General features: G+C 62.3%; 2 protein-coding genes across 2 annotated transcripts; one reads left to right on the forward strand and one right to left on the reverse strand.

Annotated features, from left to right (window-relative positions):
• Positions 1–220: 220 nt before the first annotated feature.
• On the forward strand, positions 221–3,477 carry SLC27A3 (solute carrier family 27 member 3). The gene is made up of 10 exons (XM_054396947.1): positions 221–710; positions 1,377–1,586; positions 1,662–1,820; positions 1,904–2,028; positions 2,125–2,319; positions 2,398–2,488; positions 2,577–2,775; positions 2,906–3,003; positions 3,088–3,218; positions 3,301–3,477. The coding sequence occupies exons 1-10, from the start codon at positions 221–223 to the stop codon at positions 3,475–3,477; spliced, it is 1,875 nt and encodes a 624-aa protein (XP_054252922.1).
• A 7,154-nt stretch (positions 3,478–10,631) lies between these two features.
• GATAD2B (GATA zinc finger domain containing 2B) lies at positions 10,632–19,318 on the reverse strand. The gene is made up of 10 exons (XM_054397012.1): positions 18,990–19,318; positions 17,691–17,820; positions 17,301–17,432; positions 16,869–17,000; positions 15,623–15,793; positions 14,479–14,794; positions 13,692–13,894; positions 12,821–12,931; positions 11,633–11,750; positions 10,632–10,765 (listed from the first exon to the last, which is right to left on the reverse strand). Exons 1-10 carry the CDS (start codon positions 19,316–19,318, stop codon positions 10,632–10,634), a joined length of 1,776 nt encoding a protein of 591 aa, XP_054252987.1.
• Positions 19,319–21,830: the final 2,512 nt, after the last annotated feature.

Here is a 21,830-nt window from a genome sequence, read left to right on the forward strand (position 1 = left end):
GGTGGGGACGTGACGAGGAGAGACTCTGCGGGGAGTGGGGGACACGGGCCTGGTGTGCGTGGTCTGGGCTGAGTGGGACACGCTGGGGATGAACTGGGAGGGCTGGGACGGTGCCGCGGGGCCGGCCCTGGCAGGGACTGGGGGGTGGGGGAGGGCGGGTCCTGTGCCCCGCGCCGGGGGCGTGTCCGTGACACCCCCCACCCCGGCCCCGGTCCCGGCGATGGCGCTGGCGGCGGCGCTGGCGGCGGTGGCGGCTCTGGCGCTGCTGCAGAGGCTGCTCCGGCCGCACCTTTGGGCTGATTTGGCCTTTGTGCTACGGGCGGCCCGGTGCCGGCGGCGGGCGGTGGCGGCGGCGGCGGCAGCCGGGGGGTGCCGCTCCTTGGCCGCTCGGTTCCTGCGGGCGGCTCGGGAGGCACCGGCGCGGCCGTTTCTGCGGACGCGGGGGAGAGCGGAGCCGTACGGGAGTGGGGCACGGAGCGTGGCCCGGGTGGCCAACGCGCTGCGGGGGTGGCCCCTGACGGGGAGCGGGGAGCTGGGCCCCGGTGTCACCGTGGGGCTGCTGGTGGGGAACGAGCCGCGGTTCGTCTGGGGCTGGCTGGGGCTGGCGGCGCTCGGAGCCCGTCCTGCCTTCCTGGGCACGGCGCTGCCGCCCGCCGCGCTCCGGCACTGCCTGCGGGCCTGCGGGGCACGGGGGCTGCTGGTGGCCGACGGTGAGAACCGGGGGGAGACCGGGGGATGGAAAGGGACCGGGGAATGGCGAGGGGCTGGGTGGGATCGGGGATGCGGCTAGTAGCCGAGGCACCGGGGCTTGGGGAGGAACTGGGGGATGGGGTTGTAGCGGGGGGGGCTGGGGAAGCACCGGGGATGGGGTGATGGTACCCGGGGCACCGGGGGTGATAAATGTTCCAGGGGATAGGGGATGGGGTGGGCCCGGGGCTTGGGAAGGGGGCAGCAGGGAGGTGCCTGGCCCTGGGTAGTACCAGGGCCAGAATGGGCTCCGTGGGCTCCGGGATGGTTTAGGGGCTACCTCCGGGGACAGGCTCTTGGGCACAAGGGTGGCACTGGCGGTGCTGGGGGGTCTCTAGCAGTGCCAGCCAGAGAATAAGGGATCTGGCCAGCTTGGGAGGGGGGTCCAGCGTGGTTCAGCTCGGGTGCAATGTGGGGGATGTAGGTGCCCCCGTGGGTCTCTCCAGTTGTGCCATGTTTTGGTCCCCCTAAACTCACCCCATCTGAGCGATCCTGCTTGGTCACCCCAGGAAGAGGCTGCCCTGGTCCCCAACCTCTTCCTCACCTTGGGCTGAGCTGGGGGGAGGAACCACAGCCTGTGCCCTAGGACCTGCCTCCTACCAGCCTTGTCTTGTCTTCCCCTATCCCAGACCTGTTTGCTTCGGTGGAGCCCATCCTGCCCAGCCTGCGGGAGGATGGCATCGTGGTGTGGGTGCTGGGCTCGGGGCCCTACCCCCTTGGCGTGGTGGCCCTTCAGGAGCTGCTGGACACAGCTTCTGAGGAGCTGGAGCCTGAGGACGTCTGGCAGCCCAAGGACATGAACGATACCTGCCTCTACATCTTCACCTCTGGCACCACTGGTGGGTGCCCAGGACTGGGTGCCCTGGGTGAGCATGGGCGGGGGGGGTGAACTCAACACCGTATTCCCCTTCCAGGCCTCCCCAAAGCTGCTCGTGTCTCCCACCTCAAGTCCATCATGTGCCTGAGCTTCTACGAGCTGGTGGGAGCTTCCGGCCGGGACGTGGTGTACCTGGCGCTGCCCCTCTACCACATGGCCGGATCCCTCCTGGGCATCGTTGGCTGCATCGGCATCGGTGAGCAGGGCTGGGGTCCTTGGCGCGAGCCCAGTGACGTTTCGGGGGGGTGCTGATGTCCCCCCTGCCCTGGCTCTGCGCAGGGGCCACTTGTGTGCTGAAGGAGAAGTTCTCAGCCAGCCAGTTCTGGGCTGACTGCCGCGCCGAGGGCGTCACCGTCTTCCAGTACATCGGAGAGCTCTGCCGCTACCTCGTCAACCAGCCCCAGGTCCGGCCGAGGGGCGGCCTGGATGAGTTGGGGAAGGGTCCAGGGCCGGGAGATGTCACCCCCGACCCTGACCCTGTGCCCCCCCGCCCCCCGTAGTGCCCTGGGGAGCGAGACCACCGGCTGCGGCTGGCGGTGGGCAGCGGCCTGCGCCCCGACGTCTGGAGGAGCTTCCTGCAGCGCTTCGGCGCCATCCGCATCGTGGAGACCTACGGCATGACCGAGGGCAACGTCACCCTCTTCAACTACACCGGGACCCCGGGGGCCGTGGGGCGCAGCAGCTTCATCTACAAGGTGAGGAGGGGGCTGGGGGAGCGCTGCGGTGTGCCCCCCCGCGCCGGGCTGCTGATGTCCCCCCGCCGCTGCCCACAGCTCTTCTCGCCCTTCGAGATCGTTCGCTACGATGTCACCGAGGGAGCCCCGGTGCGGGACGCGGCCGGGCGCTGCATCCGCGTGCGGGCCGGTGAGTCGCGGGGTGGGGGTGGCACTGGGTGGGGGGGGTGGGGGGTGTCCTCGTGGGTGCTCCTCACCATGGGTCCCCATCCATGCAGGCGAGACGGGGCTGCTGATCGCTCCGGTGACCGCCCGGGCCCCCTTCCTGGGCTACGCTGGCAGCCGGGAGCTGTCGGAGCAGAAGCTGCTGCGCGGAGTCTTCGCCGAGGGCGATACCTACTTCAGCACCGGGGACCTGATGGAGCAGGATGCGGCCCAGTTCGTGCGCTTCCGGGACCGCACTGGGGACACTTACAGGTGCCAGGGGCCCGCACCCACCGGAGCCTGCTCCCTTCCGTGGGACGCTGCGGCCCCGTCCGTGGCATGGCCTCGGGGTGAGGGTGGGGGCTTAGCCCCATCCTGCTCATCCCTGAACATCCCCTCCCAGGTGGAAAGGTGAGAACGTGGCCACCACAGAGGTGGCCGAAGTCTTGGTGGCCCACGAGTCCCTGCAGGAAGCCACCGTCTATGGCGTCACCGTGCCAGGTACTGGTGTCCCCTCTTCTGCCACGCTGCCGTTGCCCCCTTAGCCCAGGGGTGCCCCCCCACGAGCTCTTGCCCCTGCTGCAGGCCACGAGGGCCGTGCCGGGATGGCTGCCGTGGTGCTGCGCCCCGGCTGGCGGCTGGACGGCTCCGCGCTCTACCGGCACCTGGAGCAGCTGCTGCCGCCCTACGCCCGGCCCCGCTTCCTCCGCCTGCAGGTACAGGGGTGGGCTGGGGCGGGAGCACACAGCGGATGTGGGGGAACCAGGGAGGTCCCCAACCCACCTCGCCCCCTCCCAGGAGCGGCTGGCGATGACGGAGACGTTCAAGCAGCAGAAGGTGCGGCTGGCGCAGGAGGGCTTTGACCCTGCTCGCGTCCCTGACCCTCTCTTCCTGCTGGACGAGGCCAGCAGAGCCTACGTGCCTCTGGGCCCCGCGCTGCTGCAGGGGGTCCTGGATGGGAGCTTCCGCATTTAGAGGCGCACAGAGCCCTGCCCCAGGCTCCCCAAGCCCAGGAGTGGCCTGGCCTTGGGTGCCCCAAAGCAGCCCGCGTCCACCCCACCAGCAGTGGGCACCCCCCAGGTCCCTTGGTGTCTATCCTGCAGGTCCCCATCCACCTGCCAGCCCCACATCCACCTGCCAGCCCCACATCCATCCTATCAGCCCCACATCCACCTGCCAGCCCCACATCCATCCTATCAGCCCCACATCCACCTGCCAGCCCCACATCCATCCTGCCAGCCCCACATCCATCCTGCCAGCCCCACATCCATCCTGCCAGCCCCACATCCATCCTGCCAGCCCCAAGTCCATCCTGCCAGCCCCACATCCATCCTATCAGCCCCACATCCATCCTGCCAGCCCCACGTCCATCCTGCCAGCCCCACATCCATCCTATCAGCCCCACATCCACCTGCCAGCCCCACATCCATCCTGCCAGCCCCACATCCATCCTACCAGCCCCACATCCACCTGCCAGCCCCACATCCATCCTGCCAGCCCCACATCCATCCTACCAGCCCCACATCCATCCTATCAGCCCCACGTCCATCCTGCCAGCCCCACATCCATCCTACCAGCCCCACGTCCATCCTACCAGCCCCACATCCACCTGCCAGCCCCACATCCATCCTATCAGCCCCACATCCATCCTGCCAGCCCCACGTCCATCCTGCCAGCCCCACATCCATCCTACCAGCCCCACGTCCATCCTGCCAGCCCCACATCCATCCTATCAGCCCCACATCCATCCTGCCAGCCCCACATCCACCTGCCAGCCCCACATCCATCCTGCCAGCCCCACGTCCATCCTGCCAGCCCCACATCCACCTGCCAGCCCCACATCCATCCTATCAGCCCCATGTCCATCCTGCCAGCCCCACATCCATCCTACCAGCCCCACATTCATCCTACCAGCCTCATGTCCATCCTACCAGCCCTGGGCACCTCAGGAATCCATCCTACAGGTGCCCACAGCCATCCTTCCATCACCAAACCTCCAGTGTCCACCCCAGCATCCCCAGGTACCCCAGATCCAGCCTGCAAGTCCTTGTGTCCATCCCACTGTCCCCAAGTGCCTCCTGGTTCCCCACAGCCTGCTGGAGGGTGAGGGGGGAGGCAAGGTTGTCACTGCACCATCCCTGTCCCCATGGGGTGCCCCCCACAGCCGCTGGTGCCTTCCCTCCCATTTTGGGGTCCTACTCTTTATACAAATAACAAAATAGACTTCTGGGTTTTTTTTTTGGGGGGGGCAAATAAACTCTTTTGTAGCAAATCTTTGCCACTTTCTCCACCATTCACTTTCTTCACCATTCATCAAACATAGGGTTGGGGGTGTTGGGGGGTCTTGGGGAGAGGAGGGGACACCAATGCCACCATTCCCATGTCCCTTGGAGCTGTGCAGGGCTGGGGAGGGGGAGGTCTGGGACATCCTGCTTTGAGGGGGGGGGAGGATCAGGGGACCTCGAATCAGGGGGGCTCCCCCCAGCTGGGCACCTATCCCCCCCCCCCCAGCCACACAGCCCCAAGGCACCACAGCAGCCACAGGGGGTTAGAAACCTTCAGTTCTTTATTGACCAGCACTCGAGAGTGAGAAATAGTACAAAGGGTTCTCTGCTTTGCTTTCCTTTTCCTTTCTTGGTTTAATTTATTTTTATTCCTTTCTTTAAAAAAAAAAAAAAAAAAAAAAAAGGAAAAAAATCTTCTAAATCAGTTTTTGTTTGTCCTGAAACCCAAACACAACGGAAGAGAGCAAAAAAAAAAAAACCACCAAACCCCAAACCACCTCCAAAACCAGATCTGTGCAAAAACCTCATTTCCAACTCCCTCCCCCACCGGCCCCTGGCCTGTGGCAGCTCAACTGGTCGTGTGTGTCCCCCCCCCCCCCCACTTTTCATGCAGGGGGTTGAGTTTGGGGCTCCCTTGTGCCTTCCCCTCCCCAGTTCTCAAGGGCAGGGTGGGGAAATGTTTGCCCCCCCCCCTCCCCATCCCGGTAAAAGAGGGGGAGACCCCCAGCAGGGCTGGGGCCACAGGAGGCAGTGGTGGGGTCCAGACTGCAGGGGGAGGGAGCAGTGACTTGGGGACTGGGGGGGGGTGGGGGGCAGATCTGTCACAGGCACGGGGGGGGGCTGAGGAACTGTGCCCCCAAAGGACAGTGGGGTGCAGGGGGGGGGGACTCAGCTGCCTAATAACCTCGGCCTAAAACCCTGCAAATCAAGGCTGAAACTCTGCAAACTTGGCCTGGGATGCTGCAAATTAATTGGGACTAAAAATCCTTCAAACTGGGACTAACTAACATCTTGCAAACTCAGACTGAATTTGGCCTGAAATCCTGCAGGTTAGGCCTAAAATCTTGAAAGTTTGGCCTAAGATCCTGCAAATTTGTGCTGCAATTGTGCTGAAATCTCGCAAACGTAGTGAAATCCTGGGAATTTGGCCTAAAATCCACGAGTTTGGCCCAAACCCTGCAAATTGGGGCTGGAACTGCAGATTTGGCCTCAAATGCTGCAGATTTGGGCCAAAAGCAGCTGTCAGGACTGGGCCTGGGGGCTGTGTTCTGGGAGGGCTGTCCCTTGGGTGTCGCTGGAGCTGTCCCTGGGTGTCCCCAGGGCTGTCCCTTGGGTGTCCCTGGAGCTGTCCCTGGAGCTGCCCCAGGGGTGTCCCTGGAGCTGCCCCGGGACTGTCCCTGGGTGTCCCTGGAGCTGCCCCGGGGCTGTCCCTGGAGCCACCTCGGGTGTGTCCCTGGAGCTGCCCCGGGGGTGTCCCTGGAGCTGTCCCTGGAGCTGCCCCGGGGCTGTCCCTTGGGTGTCCCTGGAGCTGTCCCTGGAGCCACCCTGGAGCCACCCTGGGGGTGTCCCTGGAGCTGCCCCGGGGCTGTCCCTGGAGCTGTTCCTGGAGCCGCCCCGGGGCTGTCCCTGGGTGTCCCTGGAGCTGTCCCTGGAGCTGTCCCTGGAGCCGCCCTGGGGCTGTCCCTGGAGCCGCCCCGGGGCTGTCCCTGGGTGTCCCTGGAGCTGCCCCGGGGCTGTCCCTGGGTGTCCCCGGAGCCGCCCCGGGGCTGTCCCTGGGTGTCCCTGGAGCTGCCCCGGGGCCGTGCCGTGCCCGGAGCGGTGAGGAAGGAGGCGCAGGCGCAGTTTGGAGCTGTATATTGTAGAGATGCCAATGCAATAAAAACAGTGCAAATACAAGGTACAGTTCAATACTCGCTCCCCCCCCGGCCCCTCTCCCCCCGTGCTCACGCTCTGCCCGCCACCCCCCCCACCCCTTCCCCTACACGTTTCCCCCCCTCCCACCCCCAAAAAAAAAAACCCCATTCGGGACACCCCCTCCCTGCCTCCGGGGCTGCTGGTGCCGCGGGGGGGGTCCAGGTTCGTGTGTGAAAGGCACAGAGTCGGGAGGTGGCCGCCGCCACCAGTGCATCGCCAGGGCCGGGGGGCGCGGGGGGAGGGTCGCCGCTCCCCTGTGTGTCCCCCCAAGCACCGTCCCCCCCCACCCCCCCCCCCCCCTCCCCAGAACAAAAAGCTGAGCTGAGCCGCCGGGACCCCCCCTTTTTGCACGTTTCATGTCATACACACGAGGTCACACTACAGGACGTGACGACTTCCACGACACCCGTGGCGGGGGGAGGCTGCTCCCCCCGGGCTGGGGCTTGGTTATTTTCTTTTGTTTTCTGTTTTTTTTTTGTTTTGTTTTTGTTTTGTGTTTTTTTTGTTTTGTTTTGTTTTTGTTTTGTTTTTTTGTTTTGTTTTTTTCTACACAATGTACAATTAAGTTTTTTTTTTGTTTGTTTTATATTTTTTTTCCTCTTTTTTTTTTTTCCTCTTTTTTTTGTGTAGGGTTTTTTTTTTTTTTTAAACGTTTTTTAATCCTTTTTAATGTGTCAGGAAATAGCTTATGTACAGGATGAGTCCTGGTTATAGCATTCGGCAGCAAGGTCGTAAGCTAATGAAGGGGTGAAGAGAGGTGGGGAGGGCAGAGGGGGGGGGGATGGGTTTATGCCTTTGGAGGAACCAAAAAGAACCAACTCCCCCCCAATCCCCTCCCTCCCCCCCTCAAAAACAGCCCCCAAAGAAACCCCCAATCGAAGCAGCTTCACAAGCAGACCTACCCCTAGCTGTGAAAGAAACGCAAAGGGAAGCAGGGAAAAAATCCTTCCTTCTGGATCTGGAGGGGGGGGGAAAAAATACCCAAAATGAAGGAAAAAAAAAAAAAAAAAAAAGGATTCTCTACCATAGATCAGATCCCGGGGGGGGGTGGGGGGGGCAGGGGGGGGCCAAGCCAAAAGAATCAAAACAGCAATAACAAAACTGTGCAGATCACAGCCGAAGCCTCGGGGAGCCCTGGGGGTGCCTCCACTCCCTCCCACGGCACCGTGTTGGGGCTGGAGTGAGGCAGGGGAGGAGCTGGGGGTGGGGGGGGGGGGAACTGCCTGCAGACCCCAGGGCCGAGGCATTTGCCCCATCCTGGCCCCATCGAACCCCCCAGGAAAAAAAAAAAAAGGGTTTTTAAACAAAAAAAAAAAACAAAAAACCAAAACATGACCAACAAAAACCAAACCCAAGACCGGGGGTCCCCTCGTGGCCGGGGGTGGGTTTCAGGTATAGCACCATGAAGTTGGCATCTTGATCTCCCATCAGCTGCTCCCCCCTCCTCCCCCCTCTCCGTGCCCCCCCCAGGAGAGGCTCAGGGTGAAATATTGCACTTGTTTTTTTTTTTTTTTTTTTTTGTCTTTTTCTCTTTTTTTTCCTTACAGTTCTGAATTTCCTCTCGACCCTCGCGCCCAGGTCCCTGCGGGGCAGCACCCGGCGGGGGGAGGATGGCACTTGAGCAAGGGGCTCTTGGGGGAGGGGGGGGGTTTTGACCATGTCAAAGGGCCCTTGGGAGGGGGTGTCGGGGAGGGGGTAAACTGGTTAAACGAAAATAACCCCCAAAAATGAACCAAAAATTCAGGTTTAGCCAAGAAAGGAATCGTGAAAAGTGCTCCCGGGTAAGCAAGGGAGGGGTGAGAGGAGCTTGGTGCTCCTGGGGGGTGTGAAAAAAGGGGAGGGGGGAGCTAAGGGAGATGAATTCCTCCCAAAGCCCCCCAAAATAGATATCTGTGTCTATAGATCTGCCACTACCTTCACTAGCTTCCAAAAACCCCCAAATTAGACCCCCAAAAAAATCCTTTTGCCTCTGGAAGGCCCCAGGGTGGGGGCAGGGCCCCCAGGCCCCTCAGGGGTTAAGTGCTCAGTGAGTTGGGGTGGGGGGAGGGGGACGCTGGGGAGATGGAAAAAGTTGTGAGGGGGCACTCCAGAGACACCCCTGCCCCAGACACCCGAAGTCAGGGGGCAAGAGAGAGCTTCAGAATTGCACAAAATGTGAACAGGGCAGAAAATGCACAAAAAAACCACCCCCAAAGTTAGAAAAAAAAAAAAAAAATGTTAAAAAAAGGACCCAAAAAAAAAACCCCAAAACCTCTTCGGGAGAGCCCGGGAGCAGCAACGCCGCAGAGCTGGGGCTGGGCAGAGCTGGGGCGGGGAGAAGGGATGGGGGCGGGCACGGGGGCGGCTGGGGGTGGGCTGGAGGAGGAGCAGGAGCAGGGCAGGGGCAGGGTAAGTGCAAATTGAGCGTTTCTCAGACGGCTCCAAGCGGCTCCCTCTTTGCTTTGGGTTCGTTGCTTGCCAGGCGCTGTCACCATCGTCCCTTTGCCACCATCCTGCCACCAGCGCCCTGCTGCCATCTCCTGGCACCACCACCCTGCTGCCACCGTCCCTGGTGCCGGCAGGAGGCCGCGGGAGGCTCTGGAGCATGCGGGAGGGGACGGCGCTGGGGACCCCCTGCCCGCGGCTGCCCTGCAGGTCCAGTCCTGCCCCAGAGCCCCCGGGAAGGGCTCCGCGGGTGGCAGCCACACCCCTGCCAGGGCTGCCTGGCTGGCTCAGGAGGTTGCCAGGCACTGTCCATGGGCCCCATGGCGCCAGGCAGCAGCTCCTCACCGAGGACAGGGTTGGGGATCCGGTGTCAGGGCGCTGGAATCCAGGCTGCTGGGATCCAAGGTGTTAGGATCCAAGGTGTTGGGATCCAAGGTGTTGGGATCCAAGGCGTTGGGATCCAAGGTGTTGGAATCCAAGGCGTTGGGATCCAAGGTGATGGAATCCAAGGTGTTGGGATCCAAGGCGTTAGGATCCAAGGCGTTGGAATCCAAGGCGTTGGGATCCAAGGTGTTGGGATCCAAGGTGTTGGAATCCAAGGTGTTGGGATCCAAGGTGTTGGGATCCAAGGTGTTGGGATCCAAGGCGTTGGGATCCAAGGTCTTGCATCCAGGGTATTGGAATCCAAGGAGTTGGGATCCAGGCTGCTGGGATCCAAGGTGTTGTTGGGAATCCAAGGTGTTGCTGGGATCCTAGGTGGTGTTGGGATCCAAGGAGTTGGGATCCAAGGAGTTGGGATCCAAAGTGGTGTTGGGATCCAAGGTGTCCCCAGCTGCTTGAGCCCAGCCCCAGGCCCGGTGGCAGTGAGCTGTGGCCCATGGCAGCCCCCTGCCCCCACTGCCCCCTGAGTCAGCACTGGGCTGCCCTTACAGACCAGAACCAGGGGCACTTAAAAGTCAAGTGGCTGCCCCTTGAAAAGTCTTCTGGGAAGGGCAAAAAAACGGTTTGAGGGGAAAAGCCCCAAAGGTTTAAAGCATCCATTTAGCAGGGGAGAAAAAGAGAGGAAAAAGGGCAAAGCAAAAACCACAACACGAGTAAAAAAAAAAAAAAAAAATCTAAACTTTGTCATTAAAATAAAAGAGGCAAAAACCAAGCTGGGGGAGGGTTTAGGAGCAGACCTTGTCCTGACCTGGGTGGGGGCCAAGGAGGTGACCTCTGACAGCGACAGAAAACCAAAAGGAGTGCAGGGCTGGAGAAGGGCCAGGACGGGGCTGGAAGGCTGGAAATGTTTCGTTGTGTTGTTTTTTTTTTTTTTTGTTTTGTTTTGTTTTTCTGTGTTTGTTTCTTTTCCGTTGGTTGTTGTTGGGTTTTTTTTTGTTGTTGTTGTTGTTGTTTTGTTTTTTTTTTTTTTTCTCACTTTCTGGTTAGTTTCCTTTTCTCTGCTGGCTCTTCTCCTCCGGCCCTGGTGGGGAGGCAGCAGCACAGGCACGGGTGCTGGGGGCTGGGCTATTTCTGGCCACTGATGGACTGGGATATGGAGCGGGGAGGGATCATATCCAGCAGGTACTCTCGCTGCCGGTCCGCCAGGCTCGACGCCTTGTGGCCGCCCATGCCCGCGTTCAGGTAGGCAATGTTCACACCTGGGCAGGAGAGCAGCTGGGGGTCAGAGAGCCCCAAGGCCAACCAGCAGCCCAGCACCACTGTGGCCACCACACCCTGGCCCCAAGGGCCATGGCCGCAGCTTTCTTGGGACACCTCAAGGGATGGGGACTCCACCAGCCCCTGGGCGGCCTGGGCCAGGCCCTGACCGCTCTTGCAGGGCAGAAATTGTTCCTCGTGGCCAACCTGACCCTCCCCTGGGGCAGTTTGAGGCCAATTTCATAGATTCACAGAATGGTTTGGGTGGGAAGTGACCTCTGGAGATCATCTCCCCCAAGCCCCCTGCTCCAGCAGGGAACCCACAGCAGCTTGCCCAGGGGCACAATGCCCAGGGGGGGTTGGAAGCTCTCCACACCAGGAGACTCCACAACCTCTCTGGGCAGCCTGCTCCAGGCCTCCAGCAGCCTCACAACAAACAACTTTCTCCTGCTGCTCAGCTCCATTTTGTGCCCCTTGCCCTGTCCCTGGGCACCACTGAGCAGAGTGTGGCCCCAGCCTCTTGACTCCTGCAGGCACCTTCTCAGCTTCCAGACCGTTCCCCACTGCCCTCTCATCCATCCCACGCTTCCTAAGCTTCCCAAGCAGATGTCCTGGGAGGCAGTGCCCACAGCCTGGCTGCAGCTGGGGCAGCCACCACCCCCTGCTGGCCCCTTCTCTGCCCAGCCACTTGTGCCAGCAGGTTGGTCACAGTCACCACCAGCCTGGGCAATGCTTCTCCACATGCCCAAGCAGGACAGAAGGACCCACGCCAGCCCTGCACAGCCCCATGCCCAGCCCCATGCCCAACCCCACACCCAGCCCCATGCCCAGCCTTGTGCCCAGCCTCATGCCCAGCCCCGTGCCATTACCTGGCATGCCCAGGAGCCCTCCTGCCACCGAGAGCTGCGGTGCCTGTGCGAAGTTGGAGAGCATGGAGCGGGCAGAGGTGGGGATGCCACGCTGCAGGGTGCTCTGCGGCTGGGGAGCCTGGGGACAGGAGGCCACAGCTGCTGGAGGGCACTGGGGCCACTGGGGTCACCCAGCCCTCTGGCAGCAGATGGCAGCAGCCAGAGGGTAAAGAACCAGTGGTGGGTTTGGCTGGCATGTGGCAAAGGGGAGCTCGAGGTCATGGGGCAGCAGAGCCCAGGGGCAAGCTGCAGGAGGGACACGGGAGGGACCCAGAGGGCAAAGGGCTGGACTGGAGCCCACCAGCAGCTACCAGCAGGAGGGGTGCAGGGGACTTGGGTGAAAAGCCACCCCAGGGGAAAAGGGGCAGCCAGGCCCCAAAGCTGCTGGAAAAGGGATGGCAGCAGGATGCCCACACCTCCCTCCTGCTCAGGGAGCACCCACTGTGCCCACCCCAGATTGGAAGCACCCAGCTGGGCTACATGAGAGGGTCACTGGGCAAGGAGCCCAGCAGGGCTGTGGGTGGGGCTGTGGGCAGGCTGTGGGCAGGCTGTGGGCAGGCTGTGGGCAGGGCTGTGGGCAGGCTGTGGGCAGGCTCAGGAGCCTGGCAGGGCTGTGGGCAGGGCTGTGGGCAGGCTGTGGGCAGGCTGTGGGCAGGCTGTGGGCAGACTGTGGGCGGGGCTGTGGGCAGGGCTGTGGCAGGGCTGTGGGCAGGCTGTGGGCAGGGCTGTGGGCAGGCTGTGGGCAGGGCTGTGGGCAGGGCTGTGGCAGGGCTGTGGGCAGGCTGTGGGCAGGCTGTGGGCAGGGCTGTGGGCAGGGCTGGGGCAGGGCTGTGGGCAGGGCTGTGGGCAGGCTGTGGGCAGGCTGTGGGCAGGGCGGGGGCAGGGATGGGGGCAGGGCTGTGGGCAGGCTGTGGGCAGGGCTGTGGGCAGGGCTGTGGGCAGGCTGTGGGCAGGCTGTGGGCAGACTGTGGGCAGGGCTGTGGGCAGGCTGTGGGCAGGCTGTGGGCAGGGCTGTGGGCAGGCTGTGGGTGGGGCTGTGGGCAGGCTGTGGGCAGGGCTGTGGGCAGGCTGTGGGCAGGCTGTGGGCAGGCTGTGGGCAGGGCTGTGGGCAGGGCTGTGGGCAGGCTGTGGGCAGGCTGTGCTGCTCACCTGCCGCAGGCTGTGGTGCCTCATGATGTTCTCCTGCTTGCTGACGCTGGACACGGCCGGAGCGGCGGTGGGGGACAGGGCTGCCTGCTGCTGTAGCCTCTGCTCGATCTCCTGAGAACCAGAAGCACCTTCAGAGGCTTCCTCTAACCCACCCAGTTAGAGCTCACTGCCCCAGGATGACCCCCAGGGCTGAGCTGGGCTCCAGGGAGACCTCAGAGCAGCCTTCCCTGCCTGAAGGGGCTCCAGGAGAGCTGGGGAGGGACTTTTGACGAGGGCTGGGAGTGCCAGGATGAGGGCCAATGGCTTTGAGCTGGGAGAGGGGAGATTGAGACTGGGGATGAGAAAGAAATTCTTGTGAGGGTGGGGAGAGCCTGGCACAGGCTGCCCAGGGAGGTGGAAGATGCCCCATGGCTGGCACCATCTCAGCTCAGGTTGCTGGGGGCTGTGAGCAGCCTGCTCTGGTTGGGGATGTCCCTGCTGGCTACAGGGGGCTGGACTGGGTGAGCTTCAGAGGTCCCTTCTAGCCCAAGGCTCTCTGTGACTCTAGAGTCAAATACCTTCCACAAGCCAAGGGGCAGCAGGGAGCAGCTCAGCCACCCCCAGTGCACTGCAAGAAAATCTGCAGCAGACCTGAGGAGGGCTGTCCCCAGCCAGCTGCAAACCCAGAGGCAAAGCCAGGCCCAAAGGCAGAGGAGCAGCCATGCTGCAGGGCTGTGGCCACTCAGCAGCAGCCTTTAGGACATCCAGAGCAGCTCCCAACCCCTCAGCTCATGCCTGGGGAACCTGAGCTGGAGATGTGCAAAGGGCCGGGGGGCAGGGGGGTGCCGGAGCCTGGCTGGGGGGCTCCAGGCTCTGCCCCCCCAGCACTTGCCTGCTCCTGCTGCAGGGCTTTCACAAAGGCATTCTTCAGCCTGTTGGTGTGCTCTGCCTTCAGAGCCTTCTTCTGGTTGGAGGTCATGCACTGCTCACACAGGATCTTGCCACTCTTCTCCTGCTTCCAGTGTGGGGTGAAGTCGGTGCGGCACTGGGCGCAGACGAAGGGCTCCACACGCAGCAGGGATGAGCAGCTCTTGCCTGGGGGCCACCAACAACAGCATCAGGGTGGGCAGCAGGGCAGCTCCCCCACTCCGAGACCACCTCCTCCAGCCCAGGCGAGACAAACACCCAAACAAGTGACAGGAGGAGAACAAATGGCCTCAAGCTGCGCCAGAGGAGGTTTAGGTTGGCCACAAGGAACAGTTTGTGTCCTGCAAGGGTGGTCAGGGCCTGGCCCAGGCTGCCCAGGGGGTGGTGGAGTCCCCAGAGAATCCTGGAATGGCTCAGGATGGAAGGGAGCTCAGAGCTCATCTGCTCCAACTCCCTGCCATGCCCAGGGACACCTCTCGGCCAGACTCAGCTGCTCAAGGCCTCATCCAGCCTGGCCTTGACCACCTTCAGGGAGGAGGCAGCCACAGCCTCCCTGGGCAGCCTGTGCCAGGCTCTCCCCACCCCGGTACTGAAGAACTGAGCACCCCCAGCTCCCTCAGCCCGCCCTCAGCAGAGCTGCTGCAGCCTTGGAGGTGTTCCAGGAAGGTGTGGGGCATGGCAGAGCTGCAGGCGGGGTCTCAGCAGAGCAGAGCCAGGGCAGGCAGCGGTGCCAGGGCTGCAGCTGCGCTCACCCTGGCTGTCGATGACGCTCTGCACCACCTCCTCCAGCCCCACCATGTAGATGAATTCGCTGTTGGCTGCGCTGGGCAGGAAGTGCAGCAGGGGGGCAGGCGGCTTGGGGGGGGGGATCTCCAGCAGGGTCTTCTCCAGCTGCTTGCGCAGTGCCAGCTTGGCAGCCGCCTGCGAGTTGGCAGCGTCGTTGAGGGCGCTGGGGCTGGGCAGGGGGGAGGACACTCTGTTGACGGTGCCAGGCTGGATGTGGGAGGCAAGGTTCATGTAGATGGCTGAGGAGGATGTCCGCTGGCATGGCACGGAGGAGCTGGATTGCTGGGGAGGAGAGGGCAGGGTTAATGTGGGCACCGAGGGAGAGCCAGCCCCAGCCTCACCTGGGCACCTCAGCTCCTCACAACCCACAAACGTTCCCAAAGTGAACCTGAGGGGGCAGGAGCTGTGCTGGCACTCATAAATCCCTGAATCCCATCATGCTGGGGTGGGAAGAGACCCCTGGAGATATCCATGCCCCCCCTGCCCGGGCCTGCTGGTGCCCATCCCCTCCCAGCCAGGTGGCTCCCAGTGTGCCAGCTCCTCCCCTTCTGTTTCCAGCAGCTTTATTCTGTACCCTCCCTTCTCTGGGATGGGCACAAAGGCTTCTGCTGACCCAGAGATGTGGCTTTGGCTACTGGAAGCCACCAGGTGCCACCACCCCTAAGGCTTCTGTGCATCCAGACAGGAAAATCCCCAAATCCCAAACAGTGCCCAGCCCCCAGCAAGGCTCAGCTGGGGCAGGGGCACAGTGCCCTGCCCATGGAGAGTAGTACAGAGCAGAGCAACCTCTCTGCAGGGTTTGGCTCACTGGGAACAGTGGAGAGAGCCCAGGTCAGCCCACACCAGTCAGCCCAGTGAGGGTCCAGAGGCAGACCTGGGGGGAGGGTATCTGGAGCCTGGGCAGCTGCTGAATGAACAGGAAGGAGCTGGGAGCTCTTCTGGGGCAGCAGCTGGGGTGGGATTGGTAACCCAGGGTGTAACTGGGAGGGGTCTGAGGGCTGTTCAGGGGTGGGACTGGCTGGCACCTCCCCTGCAGGCCTTGCTCATGGCACCCTCCAGGCTCACCAGGCCCCCCAGCTCCCCCTCCCTGCTCCCCGCAGGGCCCCGTACCGGCTGGTAGCTGATGGCTGGATTCATGCTGGGAGTGGTGGTGCGGATGAGGCCAGGCTTGGGGGGGACCCTCTGCCCCTGCAGCTGGGCAGGGTTGGGGGCAATCACTCGTTGGGACATCAGCATGTGGGGCAGGGTGGTGTTGGTGGCAGACCTGATGACACTGTGCCCCTGTGGAGAGAGCAAACCAGAGAGCAGGGTGAAGCAGTGGAACTGAGCTTCCCGACCAGGTGCTGCCAGAGCTGAGCACCTCCCCTGATCCCAGGCAGCTTCCAGCAGGAGACTGCTCCAGGAGCTCCACTTTTCAGAGGACCACAGACGTGGTTTGGTTGGCAAAGGCCCTGGAGATCAGGGAATGCAACCCTGCCCTAACTCTGGCGAGGCTGGGGCTGACCCATGGCCCTCAGCACCACAGCTCTGTGGATGTGAACCCCTCCAGGGATGGGGATTCAGCCACCTGGGCAGCTTGTGCCAGCGTTCCAGCACCCTTATGGTACAGAACTTGCTCCTCACATCCAGCTCTTCAGCCCCACACCTCCTGTCCCACCTTCTTCTCCTCCTTTCCCCTTTTCCAGAGGAGGTTCCTTGCTGTCCCAGTAAGGAAGCCTCACAAAGGCTGCCCAAACAATGAGCTTCCTCTCCTCCTCCAGCCCATTTCCTTCACCAGCCCCATCCCACTGAGAAGCCACAATGGGCCTGACCTGAGTCGTTGCCATAGCAAAGCAAACAAATGCCACAAACAAAGAGGATGCTCCATGGAGGGAGGGAAGGAGCAGCAAGGCTGCAGTGGAAGTCTTGGCAAAAGCAGGAGGGAAAGGCACAGGCAGAGGGGCTGGAGAATCAGAGCGCCATCAAGGTTGGAAAGGACCTCTGAGATCATCCAGTCCAACCATCAACCCAACACCACCATGGGCACCAAACCCTGGCCCCAAGTGCCATGGCCACACCTTTCCTGAACCCCTCCAGGGCTGAGGACTCCACCACCTCCCTGGGCAGCCTGGGCCAGGCCCTGACCACTCTCACAGGGCAGAAATTGTTCCTCATGGCCAACCTGAGCCTCCCTGGTGCAATTTGAGGCCATTTCCTCTTGTCCTGTCCCTTCCTCCGTGGGAGAAGAGCCCAACCCCACCTGGCTCCAGCCTCCTTTCAAGGAGTTGTAGAGTGAGAAGGTCTCCCCTTGGGGCCACCACATCTAAACTCAGCAAGGGCAGAGTGCAGTAGTGGGGGGGCTGCTGGGAGGGCTCACCTGTAATGTCCTTAAGTTCTGAGGCTCAACCCCCTGAGCTCCAGGCCTGGAGGGAAGCTTGGACAGTCCCTGCTGTCCCACGTGAGCAGGAGATGGCTGGACAATCGATGCTGCATTTGGGACAACTGGAGCCTGAGAGGAGATGAGAAGTGGCATCAGCAGGGGGGGCTGGGCAGGGCCCCTTCCACAGCCCTGGTGAGGACCAAGCCCCAGCACTTCAGAGCTGCTTGGCTTCACCTTCCCAGCTGGCCCAGGGGCAGCCTGCCAGGGAAGCTGTGGCTGTGGCTTTGCTACAGAGACTCTTTGGTAGCAAACTTCTCAGAGGAGGACAGATGTGGAGTCTGGGAAGATCCCAGAGTAGAACCTTTGTGTTTGCCCAGCAGCCCCTTCCCCTGATCCCACCCAGCCCAAAGGAGGTGCTCAGATCTTCACCTTCTGGACCACATTCTCCTTCTGCAGCTGACTCTGCCTCAGTTTCTTCAGCAGCACAAGCCTGGCCTCCTCCAGCCGCAGCTCATCGCGGAGCTGCTTGATCAGCTGCTGCCGCTCCTCGATGCTCTTCCCCTGCACACAGGCCACAAACCAGTCAGAAACCCAAACCCCGAGCCCTGCTTTGCCCTGGGCTGCCAGGCAGGTGCCCAGGCTGCCCTGGGCTGCGAGCCCACGACAGTGGCAGGAGGGTGTGAGGAAGGTTTAAGACAAGCCAGACCTCGTGCCACGGGGAACCACCCAGGAGGCAGCACCCTCAGGGCCCCCCTCAAGCAGAGCAGCAGAATGGTTGCTCAGCAGAGCAGCCACCCAGGGCCAGCAGGAATCCCTCACCTTGAACATCTCCAGGTTGGCTGCCTTCAGCCTCTCCTCCATGCGGGAGCCTGCGCGGGGGCTGGAGGCTTCGTTGTCGGACAGGACGATGACGTCCGGGGACGGCGTCAGGCGACCTCTGTCCTGCTCGCTGCAGGCAGAGAGCAAAACTCAGCCAGAGCTGGGAGCAGGACAATCCCCAGCTCCACCATGGATGTGAACAGCAGCTGGGCACTGCTCCCCCAGCCTGGAGAGCCTCACCAGCTTTACAACCTCTGCCCCCAGGAGGGAAAAGCCAAACCAGCAACCCAGCACTACCATGGTCATGCTCTGGCCCCAGGTGCCACATTTTTCCTGAACACCTCCAGGGATGGGGACTCCACTACCTCCCTGGGAGCACCTGGAAAACCAAGCAGGATTTGGGCAGAGGGTCCCTCCCCCCCGCAGCATCAGGGCTGCTTGTGGGGAGCCTACAGCACACCCAGAGTGATAAAACACCAGATCTGGGGCCAGGCTCTCCACTGCAGGCTGCTGCTGCTCATCTTCCAGGAGCATCCAGATCCTCTTTTATTTACATTCCATGGAGGGTCGGGGGAGCCAAGCCAGAGTCCAAACAGCCAGGGCGGAACAGGGACATCTGCAGAGCCCCTGGAGCCCTCAGAGCTGTTTTGTTTACTTTTGTCACAGGGAGGAAGCAGAATTACAACAAAACTACTGGAAGGAGCCATGGGAGGCAGGCCGAGGTGAGAAGATGTGGAGCTTGGTCCCAAACAAACTGTAGCTCAGGGACCCCTTCCAAAACTCAACCTCCTCAGCCCTGCTTCTGCTACTACAAAGAAAACCTGAAGCTGATTTGGGTTTTCTGCCTCTTTTCAGGGCTGATTCCTCTTCAGTCACTGTTGAAGTGTCCATGTCCTGCTGCCCTGCTTGATTCCCCCCACACCTTGCCCAACCCAGAGAGCTCAAAGCTCTCCGGAGTGCCTGCAGTCACTGACCCCCAGCCACGCTCAATCCACAGCATCCCACACCTTGGGAGCCTCAGCCCAGGTGGAATTGTTTGGGTTAGAGACCTCCAAGATCATTGAGGTTCTGCTGCTCAGCACTGGGCCAAAGGGACCTTGCGGAGCCCAGACCCTGGGCAGCCTGCTCCAGCCGGAGGTGTTCACTGCAGGGGGCTGGACAAGGTGACCTTGGAAGGTCCCTCCCAACCCAAGGCAGTCTGTGACTCTCTCACCCTGGGAAGGGTCTCCCCGGCCCCAGTGCATTTCTGACTCGGGTTCCTGCACCTGGCAGAGCCTGGGGGCACTGCCTGGCACCCACCTCCTCCTGGCACTCATGTCCACGGGCTCGTCGTTGATGTTCTCCTTGCCAGGCCTCCCTGTGGTCCTGCCCTCACCGTGGGGCCGCAGGCTGCCGTTCAGCTTCTCCTCGTAGCCCTTCACCCCATCCTGCTTCCCTGGCAGCTCGTGAGGCACCTCGATGCCAGAGAGGTCCTTCCTCTTCAGCAATGCCAGCATCTTGAGGCGCTCCATGGCCTCATGCCCCTCCATTTTCAGTCTCTTGGCCAGGACATCCTCTCGCTCCTCTGCCTGGTCCAGGCTGCGCTTCAGCAGGTTCAGGCGCAGGGCATCCTCTGTCATTCTGTCCATCCTGTGGCACAGGGGTGGCAGGGGGACACCCATCAGGACCACACCAAGCAGAAAATAGTTGTGGTAGCCCCAGCTCAACCCCCCCCCTTCCCTGGGGGCTGGCGGGGACCTCTGTGCCCAGCCTCCCCCTCGGGGAGCACAGCACCCAGCACCCACGCGTGGGGCGTGCAGGGACCTGCTGCCAGGCCTGATCCCAAACCAGCCAGGCTGGAGTTTCCCAAGCAGGAGGAACCACACGAACCCGACGGGGGAGAGCACCCCAGAGAAGCAGGGCAGAACCCCTGGGTCCACATTGAAACTCGGCTGTGACTTGACAAGATTCACTGGGAAGGGGAGGTGGCAGCCCCCAGGTCCACCCAGGGGCATGAGGGTAGCTCAGCTTCTCCTCCACCTGCAGCTTCATGCCCTGGAGCTTCCAACCCTCTCCACGAGGTCTCCCTGCTCCTTCAGCACTCCTGGGTGAAGCTGCCCCAGGAGTCAGGCAGGAAGGGAGGCACCAAGGGATGGAGGCACTTGGGGACCATCCCCACCTGCAGGACCATCCCCACCCACCTCTCCTCCAGGTGCAGAAATGCCCCAGGGTGAACAGATGCAGTCAAAAGAGGAAGGAGCCCAGAGCCCATCCCAGCTCCATCTCTTTGCTCCCAGGCTGATAAGAAACCAGCTCCAACAGCACAAAAAACCCAACCACGAGAGCTCCACCAGGAAAGGCAAGACCAGCCTGGTGAGGTCTCTGCAGGCTGGGGCTGATGCCAAACAACTGGGGAAGAAGTCAGGGTTCAGATGTGGTCAGCTCCAAAATGCTGATCTTTTTTTTTTTCTCCTCTCCACACAGCAGCAGCTCACGGGGGCTGGGCAATGAGATCTGAGCTGAAAGATGGAGCCACAGCAGCCAACCCTTGGCCACCTCTGCCTCAGGTGGAGCTTCCAAAGCTTGGCTCCAAGTCACTCAGGAGCAAAAGGTTTGCTGAGCCAAAGCTCTGCCAGGACAAAGCTGTCCTGGCTCCATCCTCGGTCCCCTCTCACCACATCTGCCGTGGAGCTCCCACACGGTCCCACCCCCACGGCACCAACTGCACAGGAAGAACTTTGGTCCTCCAGAGACAGCTCAAAGGGGAGAGGGCAGCAAGGAAACAACCCCAAATCTGCAGGGAAATGGCACTGAGAGAGGACTCCTGAGGCTGCCAGCCCAGCCAGAGGCTGCCCCCGTCAGCAGCGCTCTGCTCGCCAAGGCCACTGCTGAGGGCTCCTCTGCTCCGACCACACCGAGAGGCAAGCAGGGGAGGCTGAGGGAGACACCCAGCCCCCTGCCTCCCCTGCAGCCAGCCTCCTCTGCAGCCAGCCCCCTCTGCAGCCAGCCTCCTCTGCAGCCAGCCTCCTCTGCAGCCAGCCTCCCCTGCAGCCAGCCTCCTCTGCAGCCAGCCCCCTCTGCAGCCAGCCTCCTCTGCAGCCAGCCTCCTCTGCAGCCAGCCTCCTCTGCAGCCAGCCTCCCCTGCAGCCAGCCTCCTCTGCAGCCAGCCTCCCCTGCAGCCAGCCTCCCCTGCAGCCAGCCTCCTCTGCAGCCAGCCTCCCCTGCAGCCAGCCTCCCCTGCAGCCAGCCCCCTCTGCAGCCAGCCTCCCCTGCAGCCAGCCTCCCCTGTAGCCAGCCTCCCCTGCAGCCAGCCTCCCCTGCAGCCAGCCTCCCCTGCGGCCAGCCTCCCCTGCGGCCAGCCTCCCTTGCGGCCAGCCTTCTCTGCAGCCAGCCTCCCCTGCAGCCAGCCTCCTCTGCAGCCAGCCTCCCCTGCGGCCAGCCTCCTCTGCGGCCAGCCTTCTCTGCAGCCAGCCTCCTCTGCAGCCAGCCTCCTCTGCAGCCAGCCTCCCCTGCGGCCAGCCTCCCCTGCGGCCAGCCTCCCCTGCGGCCAGCCTCCCCTGCAGCCAGCCTCCCCTGCAGCCAGCCTCTTCTGCAGCCAGCCTCCTCTGCAGCCAGCCTCCACCTCCACCCTGCAGAGGTGACCCCAGCTCAGGCTGAAGCTGTGAGTGGCTGGGGGGCATCTGGGACAAGGGAGAAACCTCCCCACAGGCAGCGCCAGGAAAGGGTCTCCATGGCTGCTTCCATTTGGGGCTTGTGGGAGGTGAAAGCAGAGGAGGAGGAGGAGGAGGAGGAAGAGGAGGAGTAAGGAAAGTCCAGATACCTGTCAGCCAAAGGCTGATGCACAGGGAGGGAGCAGAGGCACTTTCTGAGCAGCTGCTGCTTCAGTGTTTCATAAAACCACAGAATCAGTGAGGTTGGAGGAGCCTCCAGGATCATCCAGTCCAGCACCACCCTGGCCACCAAACCTTGTCCCCAAGTGCCATGGCCACAGGTTTCTGAAACGCCTCCCAGGCTGGGGACTCCACCACCTCCCTGGGCAGCCTGGGCCAGGCCCTGACCGCTCTTGCAGGACAGAAATTGTTCCTCATGGCCAATCCAAACCTCCTGTGGGGCAACTTGAGGCCATTTCCTCTCGTCCTGTCACCTGAAGCTAGAGGACAC

This window comes from Indicator indicator, chromosome 40, assembly GCF_027791375.1.
Source record: "Indicator indicator isolate 239-I01 chromosome 40, UM_Iind_1.1, whole genome shotgun sequence".
In the NCBI taxonomy this organism is placed as follows: Eukaryota; Metazoa; Chordata; class Aves; order Piciformes; family Indicatoridae; genus Indicator; species Indicator indicator.

Bases quoted from the DNA above. Each gene is read 5' to 3' on its own strand.
- GATAD2B (XM_054397012.1), bottom strand. From the start codon at position 19,318: ATGGACAGAATGACAGAGGATGCCCTGCGCCTGAACCTGCTGAAGCGC. The intron at 13,895-14,478 runs GTGAGCGCAGCT...GGTGGCCCCCAG, and splicing joins GAGCGTCATCGACAGCCAGG to GCAAGAGCTGCTCATCCCTG. The intron at 12,932-13,691 runs GCAAGTGCTGGG...TCTGGTTCTCAG, and splicing joins AAGCCCTGCAGCAGGAGCAG to GAGATCGAGCAGAGGCTACA.
- SLC27A3 (XM_054396947.1), top strand. From the start codon at position 221: ATGGCGCTGGCGGCGGCGCTGGCGGCGGTGGCGGCTCTGGCGCTGCTG. The intron at 2,320-2,397 runs GTGAGGAGGGGG...CGCTGCCCACAG, and splicing joins GCAGCAGCTTCATCTACAAG to CTCTTCTCGCCCTTCGAGAT. The intron at 3,004-3,087 runs GTACTGGTGTCC...CCCCTGCTGCAG, and splicing joins CTATGGCGTCACCGTGCCAG to GCCACGAGGGCCGTGCCGGG.